This window comes from Lampetra fluviatilis, chromosome 67, assembly GCF_964198595.1.
Source record: "Lampetra fluviatilis chromosome 67, kcLamFluv1.1, whole genome shotgun sequence".
NCBI lineage: Eukaryota > Metazoa > Chordata > Hyperoartia > Petromyzontiformes > Petromyzontidae > Lampetra > Lampetra fluviatilis.
The window spans coordinates 3,843,984-3,855,056 of record NC_136341.1 but is presented as its reverse complement, the minus strand read 5'-3'; the positions used below and the strand labels follow the sequence as shown (position 1 = coordinate 3,855,056).

Below are 11,073 nucleotides of genomic sequence, written 5' to 3'. Positions count from 1 at the left end.
AATGAACAATAGACTCCTCTACACAATGAACAATAGACCCCTCTACACAATGAACAATAGCCTCCTCTACACAATGAACAATAGCCTCCTCTACACAATGAACAATAGCCTCCTCTACACAATGAACAATAGCCTCCTCTACACAATGAACAATATACTCCTCTACACAATGAACAATAGCCTCCTCTACACAATGAACAATAGACTCCTCTACACAATGAACAATAGCCTCCTCTACACAACGAACAATAGACTCCTCTACACAATGAACAATATACTCCTCTACACAATGAACAATAGCCTCCTCTACACAACGAACAATATACTTCTCTACACAATGAACAATAGACTCCTCTACACAATGAACAATAGCCTCCTCTACACAACGAACAATATACTTCTCTACACAACGAACAATAGACTCCTCTACACAATGAACAATAGACTCCTCTACACAATGAACAATATACTCCTCTACACAATGAACAATAGCCTCCTCTACACAATGAACAATAGCCTCCTCTACACAATGAACAATAGCCTCCTCTACACAATGAACAATATACTCCTCTACACAATGAACAATAGACCCCTCTACACAATGAACAATAGCCTCCTCTACACAATGAACAATATACTCCTCTACACAATGAACAATATACTCCTCTACACAATGAACAATATACTTCTCTACACAATGAACAATAGACCCCTCTACACAATGAACAATAGCCTCCTCTACACAATGAACAATATACTTCTCTACACAATGAACAATATACTCCTCTACACAATGAACAATATACTTCTCTACACAATGAACAATAGCCTCCTCTACACAATGAACAATAGCCTCCTCTACACAATGAACAATATACTCCTCTACACAATGAACAATAGACTCCTCTACACAATGAACAATAGACTCATCTACACAACGAACAATAGCCTCCTCTACACAATGAACAATAGACTCCTCTACACAACGAACAATAGCCTCCTCTACACAATGAACAATAGACTCATCTACACAACGAACAATAGCCTCCTCTACACAATGAACAATAGACTCCTCTACACAATGAACAATAGCCTCCTCTACACAATGAACAATAGACTCCTCTACACAATGAACAATAGACTCATCTACACAACGAACAATAGCCTCCTCTACACAATGAACAATATACTCCTCTACACAACGAACAATAGCCTCCTCTACACAATGAACAATAGACTCCTCTACACAATGAACAATAGCCTCCTCTACACAATGAACAATAGCCTCCTCTACACAATGAACAATAGACTCATCTACACAACGAACAATAGCCTCCTCTACACAATGAACAATAGACTCCTCTACACAACGAACAATAGCCTCCTCTACACAATGAACAATAGACTCCTCTACACAACGAACAATAGCCTCCTCTACACAATGAACAATAGACTCATCTACACAACGAACAATAGACTCCTCTACACAATGAACAATAGACTCCTCTACACAACGAACAATAGCCTCCTCTACACAATGAACAATAGACTCCTCTACACAATGAACAATAGCCTCCTCTACACAATGAACAATAGACTCCTCTACACAACGAACAATAGCCTCCTCTACACAATGAACAATAGACTCCTCTACACAACGAACAATAGCCTCCTCTACACAATGAACAATATACTCCTCTACACAACGAACAATAGACTCCTCTACACAATGAACAATATACTCCTCTACACAATGAACAATAGACTCCTCTACACAATGAACAATAGACTTCTCTACACAATGAACAATAGACTCCTCTACACAACGAACAATAGCCTCCTCTACACAATGAACAATAGACTCCTCTACACAATGAACAATAGACTCCTCTACACAATGAACAATAGACTCCTCTACACAACGAACAATAGACTCCTCTACACAATGAACAATAGACTTCTCTACACAATGAACAATAGACTCCTCTACACAATGAACAATAGCCTCCTCTACACAATGAACAATATACTCCTCTACACAACGAACAATAGACTCCTCTACACAACGAACAATAGCCTCCTCTACACAATGAACAATATACTCCTCTACACAATGAACAATAGACTCCTCTACACAATGAACAATATACTCCTCTACACAATGAACAATAGACTCCTCTACACAATGAACAATAGCCTCCTCTACACAATGAACAATAGACTCCTCTACACAACGAACAATAGACTCCTCTACACAATGAACAATAGACTCCTCTACACAACGAACAATAGACTCCTCTACACAATGAACAATATACTCCTCTACACAACGAACAATAGACTCCTCTACACAACGAACAATAGACTCATCTACACAATGAACAATAGACCCCTCTACACAATGAACAATAGACTTATCTACACAATGAACAATAGACTCCTCTACACAACGAACAATAGACTCCTCTACACAATGAACAATATACTCCTCTACACAATGAACAATAGACTCCTCTACACAACGAACAATAGACTCATCTACACAACGAACAATAGACTCATCTACACAATGAACAATAGACTCATCTACACAATGAACAATAGACTCATCTACACAATGAACAATAGCCTCCTCTACACAACGAACAATAGACTCATCTACACAATGAACAATAGACCCCTCTACACAATGAACAATAGACTCATCTACACAATGAACAATATACTCCTCTACACAATGAACAATAGCCTCCTCTACACAATGAACAATATACTCCTCTACACAATGAACAATAGACTTCTCTACACAATGAACAATAGACTCATCTACACAATGAACAATATACTCCTCTACACAATGAACAATAGACTCCTCTACACAATGAACAATATACTCCTCTACACAATGAACAATAGACTTCTCTACACAATGAACAATAGACTCATCTACACAATGAACAATAGCCTCCTCTACACAATGAACAATAGACTCCTCTACACAATGAACAATATACTCCTCTACACAATGAACAATAGACTCCTCTACACAATGAACAATAGACTTCTCTACACAATGAACAATAGACTCATCTACACAATGAACAATAGCCTCCTCTACACAATGAACAATAGACTCCTCTACACAATGAACAATAGACTCCTCTACACAATAGACTCCTCCACACAATGAACAATAGACTTCTCTACACAATGAACAATAGACTTCTCTACACAATAGACTCCTCTACACAATGAACAATAGCCTCCTCTACACAATGAACAATAGACTCATCTACACAATAGACTCCTCTATACAATGAACAATAGACTTCTCTACACAATGAACAATAGACTTCTCTACACAATAGACTCCTCTACACAATGAACAATAGCCTCCTCTACACAATGAACAATAGACTCATCTACACAATAGACTCCTCTATACAATGAACAATAGACTTCTCTACACAATGAACAATAGACTTCTCTACACAATAGACTCCTCTACACAATGAACAATAGCCTCCTCTACACAATGAACAATAGCCTCATCTACACAATAGCCTCCTCTACACAATGAACAATAGACTCATCTACACAATGAACAATAGACTCATCTACACAATGAACAATAGACTCCTCTACACAATGAACAATAGACTCATCAACACAATGAACAATAGACTCCTCTACACAATAGACTCCTCTACACAATGAACAATAGACTTCTCTACACAATGAACAATAGACTCCTCTACACAATGAACAATAGACTTCTCTACACAATGAACAATAGACTCCTCTACACAATGAACAATAGACTCATCAACACAATGAACAATAGACTCCTCTACACAATAGACTCCTCTACACAATGAACAATAGACTTCTCTACACAATGAACAATAGACTCCTCTACACAATGAACAATAGACTTCTCTACACAATGAATAGACTTCTCTACACAATGAACAATAGACTCCTACACACAATAGACTCCTCTACACAATAGACCCCTCTACACAATGAACAATAGACTCCTCTACACAATGAACAATAGACTTCTCTACACAATGAACAATAGACTCATCTACACAATGAACAATAGACTCCTACACACAATAGACTCCTCTACACAATGAACAATAGACTCATCTACACAACGAACAATAGACTCCTCTACACAATGAACAATAGACTCATCTACACAATGAACAATAGACTCCTCTACACAATGAACAATAGCCTCCTCTACACAATGAACAATAGACTCATCTACACAACGAACAATAGACTCCTCTACACAATGAACAATAGACTCATCTACACAATGAACAATAGACTTCTCTACACAATGAACAATAGACTCCTCTACACAATGAACAATAGCCTCCTCTACACAATGAACAATAGACTCATCTACACAACGAACAATAGACTCCTCTACACAATGAACAATAGACTCATCTACACAATGAACAATAGACTCCTCTACACAATGAACAATAGACTCCTCTACACAATGAACAATAGACTCCTCTACACAATGAACAATAGACTCCTCTACACAATGAACAATAGACTTCTCTACACAATGAACAATAGACTCCTCTACACAATGAACAATAGCCTCCTCTACACAATGAACAATAGACTCATCTACACAATGAACAATAGACTCCTCTACACAACGAACAATAGACTCCTCTACACAACGAACAATAGACTCCTCTACACAATGAACAATAGCCTCCTCTACACAATGAACAATAGACTCATCTACACAATGAACAATAGACTCCTCTACACAATGAACAATAGACTCCTCTACACAACGAACAATAGACTCCTCTACACAACGAACAATAGACTCCTCTACACAACGAACAATAGACTCCTCTACACAATGAACAATAGACTCCTCTACACAACGAACAATAGACTCCTCTACACAACGAACAATAGACTCATCTACACAATGAACAATAGACTCCTCTACACAATGAACAATAGCCTCCTCTACACAATGAACAATAGACTCCTCTACACAACGAACAATAGACTCCTCTACACAACGAACAATAGACTCCTCTACACAACGAACAATAGACTCCTCTACACAACGAACAATAGACTCCTCTACACAACGAACAATAGACTCCTCTACACAATGAACAATAGACTCCTCTACACAATGAACAATAGACTCATCTACACAATGAACAATAGACTCCTCTACACAATGAACAATAGACTCCTCTACACAACGAACAATAGACTCCTCTACACAACAGACGTCCAGTCTCCCCTCGTACCAGACTCGCGTTTCTTGTCCACCATCTTGCAGTGTTTACAAACGGCCCGCGTTTTTTTGGCAGCGTCTTCCCGTGGCGGAAGATTTCTTCCGGAAGAGGAAGATGTCCACTCGCCTTGGTCTATTGGGTGCGGGGACGTCGCTCCATCTTCCGGAAGAGGAAGATGTCTACCGGAAGAGGAAGATGTCTACTCGCCTTGGTCTATTGGGGACGGGGACGTCGCTCCATCTTCCGGAAGATGTCTACCGGAAGAGGAAGATGTCTACTCGCCTTTGTCTATTGGGTGCGGGGACGTCGCTCCATCTTCCGGAAGAGGAAGATGTCTACCGGAAGAGGAAGATGTCTACTCGCCTTGGTCTATTGGGGACGGGGACGTCGCTCCATCTTCCGAAAGAGGAAGATGTCTACCGGAAGCGGAAGATGTCTACCGGAAGAGGAAGATGTCTACCGGAAGAGGAAGATGTCTACTCGCCTTGGTCTATTGGGGACGGGGACGTCGCTCCATCTTCCGAAAGAGGAAGATGTCTACCGGAAGCGGAAGATGTCTACCGGAAGAGGAAGATGTCTACTCGCCTTTGTCTATTGGGTGCGGGGACGTCGCTCCATCTTCCGGAAGAGGAAGATGTCTACTCGCCTTGGTGTATTGGGGACGGGGACGTCGCTCCATCTTCCGGAAGAGGAAGATGTCTACCGGAAGCGGAAGATGTCTACCGGAAGAGGAAGATGTCTACTCGCCTTGGTCTATTGGGGACGGGGACGTCGCTCCATCTTCCGGAAGAGGAAGATGTCTACCGGAAGAGGAAGATGTCTACCGGAAGAGGAAGATGTCTACCGGAAGAGGAAGATGTCTACTCGCCTTGGTCTATTGGGGATGGGGACGTCGCTCCATCTTCCGGAAGATGTCTACCGGAAGAGGAAGATGTCTACTCGCCTTTGTCTATTGGGTGCGGGGACGTCGCTCCATCTTCCGGAAGAGGAAGATGTCTAATCGCCTTCGTCTATTGGGGACGGGGACGTCGCTCCATCTTCCGGAAGAGGAAGATGTCTACCGGAAGCGGAAGATGTCTACCGGAAGAGGAAGATGTCTACTCGCCTTGGTCTATTGGGGACGGGGACGTCGCTCCATCTTCCGAAAGAGGAAGATGTCTACCGGAAGAGGAAGATGTCTACCGGAAGAGGAAGATGTCTACCGGAAGAGGAAGATGTCTACCGGAAGAGGAAGATGTCTACCGGAAGAGGAAGATGTCTACCGGAAGAAGAAGATGTCTACTCGCCTTGGTCTATTGGGGATGGGGACGTCGCTCCATCTTCCGGAAGAGGAAGATGTCTACCGGAAGAGGAAGATGTCTACTCGCCTTGGTCTATTGGGGATGGGGACGTCGCTCCATCTTCCGGAAGATGTCTTCCGGAAGAGGAAGATGTCTCCACCACCGACTGCGGCGTTGAAGCGGTGGCGTCTTCCGGAAGTTGCATTGAAGGTAGCCTGCCCCATCTTCCGGAAGACTCTACCGTCCGTTTCTGTGACCATCTTCCAAGATCGAGCTTCATCCGGAAGAGGAAGACGACGTCACACCGGCCTCAGCCTCCAAGCGACGGCGAGAGAAGTCTGCCGCTACCGGAAGACAGATTTGCGTTTTGGTGGCATCTTCCAGAAGATGTTGCCCGTCTCCCTTCGGCCACGCCCCCTTCTGGATCTTACCAGAAGGTTCTCGGCCACTCATCACGTGTCCCTCAAGCCCCTCCCCCCCACCCCTTTGGGCCCCCTCGCGACCCTGTCCCGGTCACGTGCTCTCTCAAATATGCTCAAAATGCCGCCCCCCCCCCCCCCCAATATTTTGCTATAAAAAATAATTGCTGTGCTATGTAAATGAAAACAACAATTTGCTAAAACCTCGGCCACAAAGAAAACAATGACAGATATAACTCTGGCTTTCATTTTGTCATTTGCCCTCTAAGGCGCTCTATCAAACGAAAACAACCCGAAATGTTTTATTGTGAACGCTTTCTGAATGACACCACGCACACACAATCACACCACAACAACCGCCATTCGCCACTAAGTGGCGGTGACGTCACCACGACGCTTGTGCCAGGCCATGTGCACCTTGAGGCTATCACGTGAAGTGTCGAACGCCCGCTGGCAGGAGGTCACGGGGCAGACCCAGCAGGTGCCACGGGTCGACTGACTGAAATGACTGTAGCTGATACACCACCCACACCACAACACACCACACACACACAACACACCATAACACACACCACAACACACGACACACACACGACACACATCAAACACACACACGACACACACGTGTTCATGGGGCACTCACAATTGAGATTTGGGGCTTTAAAATGAAACAAAAATCTCGGCTGTTCAAATCGCCCCTGTGGTTTGTGTCCTAGAAGCCCACCACCCCGTGTAGCGAATCTCAGCTTCCTAACTTGTCGGGAAGGACCCTGGATAGGTTCGTGAGACAGACTAACATCTTTATAGTGGTAGGAACCTCCTGGTTACACCAGCCCACAGGGGATTATTGTGTCCGTCGTGCAGGGAGGGGCTGGGTGGGGAGGGTGGGGTAGGGCTGGGTGGGGAGGGGAGGGTGGGGCTGGGTGGGGCTGGGTGTGGGGTGGGGAGGGTGGGGCTGGGTGGGGAGGGGAAGGAGGGGAGGGTGGGGTGAGGGTGGGGAGGGGCTGGGTGGGGAGGTGAGGGTGGGGTTGGGTGGGGGATGGGGCTGGGTAGGGAGAGAGGGGCTGGGTGGGGAGGGTTGGGGCTGGGTGGGGAGGGGCTGGGTGGGGGGTGGGTGGGGAGGGGCTGGGTGGGGAGGGGCTGCTCACCCCGTGGTGCCCTTATAAAACTCAACGTTTAACCTACTCACGCCGGCTTGTGCCCGCCCTCACAGTCGGGCAAATTTGCGGAATACACCACGCCGCCGTTGACCCTGCAGGCCATTGACCGAGCAACCCGACGTTCCTACCAGCTCCCTCCGCAGGAGGAATGTGTTTTGTATCGATCAGGGCTCTGCCAAGGCAACCGCAGGCGGGACTCGAAAATCAATAGATCTAGAAGCGAACCTGGAAAAGCAGTTGCGAGTAGCAGCAGCAACATCATCATCAACACCAGCTCACATCATCACACGCCTCGCCAGAGGGAAGCAGTTCCAGCCATCGCATTAGGGGCGAGTTAATTAACTGTTTGACCAAATATAACAAGGGGCTGATTTTTAAGTTGATCATTTTGTATGGCCCGCGAATGATGTTACAAATATCCAAATGGCCCTTGGCAGAAAGAATGTTCGCCACCCCTGATTATAGACGGATAGAAGATCGAAGATTGATCTCCCCTGTGGCTTGTGTTCTAGAAGCCACCCCGTGTAGCGAATCTCAGCTTTCTAACTTGTCGGGAAGGACCCTGGATGGGATCGTGAGACAGACTAAGATCTGTATTTATGTAGATAGATAGATAGAATATTTATCTCCCCTGTGGGCTTGTGTTCTAGAAGCCACCCCGTGTAGCGAATCTCAGCTTTCTAACTTGTCGGGAAGGACCGTGGATAGGTTCGTGAGACGGACTAAGATCTGTATTTATGTAGATAGATAGATAGATCGAAGATGGATCTCCCATGTGGCTTGTGTTCTAGAAGCCACCCCGTGTAGCGAATCTCAGCCTTCTAACTTGTCGGGAAGGACCGTGGAGAGGTTCGTGAGACGGACTAAGATCTGTATTTATGTAGATAGATAGATAGAATATTTATCTCCCATGTGGCTTGTGTTCTAGAAGCCACCCCGTGTAGCGAATCTCAGCTTTCTAACTTGTCGGGAAGGACCCTGGATGGGTTCGTGAGACAGACTAAGATCTGTATTTATGTAGATAGATAGATCGAAGATGGATCTCCCATGTGGCTTGTGTTCTAGAAGCCACCACGTGTAGCGAATCTCAGCCTTCTAACTTGTCGGGAAGGACCGTGGAGAGGTTCGTGAGACGGACTAAGATCTGTATTTATGTAGATAGATAGATAGATCGAAGATGGATCTCCCATGTGGCTTGTGTTCTAGAAGCCACCCCGTGTAGCGAATCTCAGCCTTCTAACTTGTCGGGAAGGACCGTGGAGAGGTTCGTGAGACGGACTAAGATCTGTATTTATGTAGATAGATAGATAGAATATTTATCTCCCATGTGGCTTGTGTTCTAGAAGCCACCCCGTGTGGCGAATCTCAGCTTTCTAACTTGTCGGGAAGGACCCTGGATGGGTTCGTGAGACAGACTAAGATCTGTATTTATGTAGATAGATAGATAGAATATTTATCTCCCATGTGGCTTGTGTTCTAGAAGCCACCCCGTGTAGCGAATCTCAGCCTTCTAACTTGTCGGGAAGGACCGTGGAGAGGTTCGTGAGACAGACTAAGATCTTTATTTATGTAGATAGATAGAAGATCTTCTTGGTTCTTTCGGTAAAGTCACGTAGAAGGGAAATAATAAAATAACAAAACATAAAAAATAAACATAATGCTTGCGTTGTGGCCGAAACGTCGTGATAATTATTTTATCATGTTTAATTTTTTATTATTATTCTATTATTTCCCTTCTACTTGACTTTACCGAAAGAACCAAGAAGATGAATCCCTGCAGTCACGAAAGCTTTAAATCGAAAAATAGATAGAAGATTGATCTCCCCTGTGGCTTGTGTCTTAGAAGCCACCCCGTGTAGCGAATCTCAGCTTTCTAACTTGTCGGGAAAGACCCTGAAGAGGTTCGTGAGACACAGACTCAGATTCGTGTCTTTTTTTAAATCCTTTATATTAAGTTCGCTTACTTGCTTACGACCGTGCAAATCTTTCGGTCGTTTTTTAACCCACTTCCCGTGATCCAATCGAGCTGACATTTTGCACACAGACTCGTTGTGCGTGACAATGCATTTTCGTGAAAAAACAATTTCCAAAATTTTACACTGTTTAGAGAAATTTTTTAAAAGATTTAATTACCAATTGTTTAATGCTGCCAGACAATCATCTGACCCATAGCCAGAGGACGAGAGGACTCTAGCCGCCCCGATGCCACGCATATAAAGGATTTATACTGATAGGAACGAAGTGAACCAGCCTACAATAGATTATATCGTCCGTCCGTCCGTCCGTGTAGCAAGATCGCCCCCTACTGCAAACACTTGGCAGGACCCTACAAAAACCTTTAGACTCAGTGAGGCTTTCCTGGCTAAACAAGTGTAACATTACATTATGTTTTATTCTTTGGTTATTCGTTCCTACCAGCCCACCCCGCAGGGACCTGTTAGGGAAAAACTTTGTTTTTACGGGTTTACTTGTTTCAAAGCGAATTGTTCACTTGCTTAGAGCTTTCCACTCCTGTTGTGTGTTTGTGTTTATTGTTGTTGTTGTTGTGGCTTCCTGTTGTGTTTGTTGTTGTTGTTGTGGCTTTCTAACCCCATCGCGCCCCCCCCCTCTCACCCCCTACCCCCTTTAGCTGGACACCTGTCGACAAAGAGCTTCTTAGATTTTCGGATTGAACTCGAACGCCGTTCGGAGTGTGGGGCAACGCTGGAGGAGGGGGTGGGGGGTGGGGGGTGGGGGGTGGGTCCGGGTGGGGGCCCCCCAATTTTGGGGGGCCCCCACGAGAGTGTGCAACAAAAGGGGAAGTATGGTTCCTGACACCAACTGGGCATTGATGATTACCCATTTCATCAGGCAGCTTACGCAAATCCGCCAAAGACAAAGGTGCCCCGTGTAGCCTCTACAGACTGCAGGG

The 11,073-nt window shown here is 44.7% G+C and overlaps 1 protein-coding gene across 1 annotated transcript in view; it reads right to left on the bottom strand.

Moving 5' to 3' along the window:
* Positions 1–5,366, bottom strand: part of LOC144952371 (uncharacterized) — a 217,961-nt gene extending 212,595 nt beyond the window's left edge. The window contains exon 1 of the mRNA XM_078882761.1: positions 5,316–5,366. Within this exon, the coding sequence (XP_078738887.1) occupies positions 5,316–5,340 (25 nt within the window). The 5' untranslated portion in view covers positions 5,341–5,366. The remainder of the gene's footprint in view (positions 1–5,315) is intronic.
* Between the last annotated feature and the right edge of the window lie 5,707 nt (positions 5,367–11,073).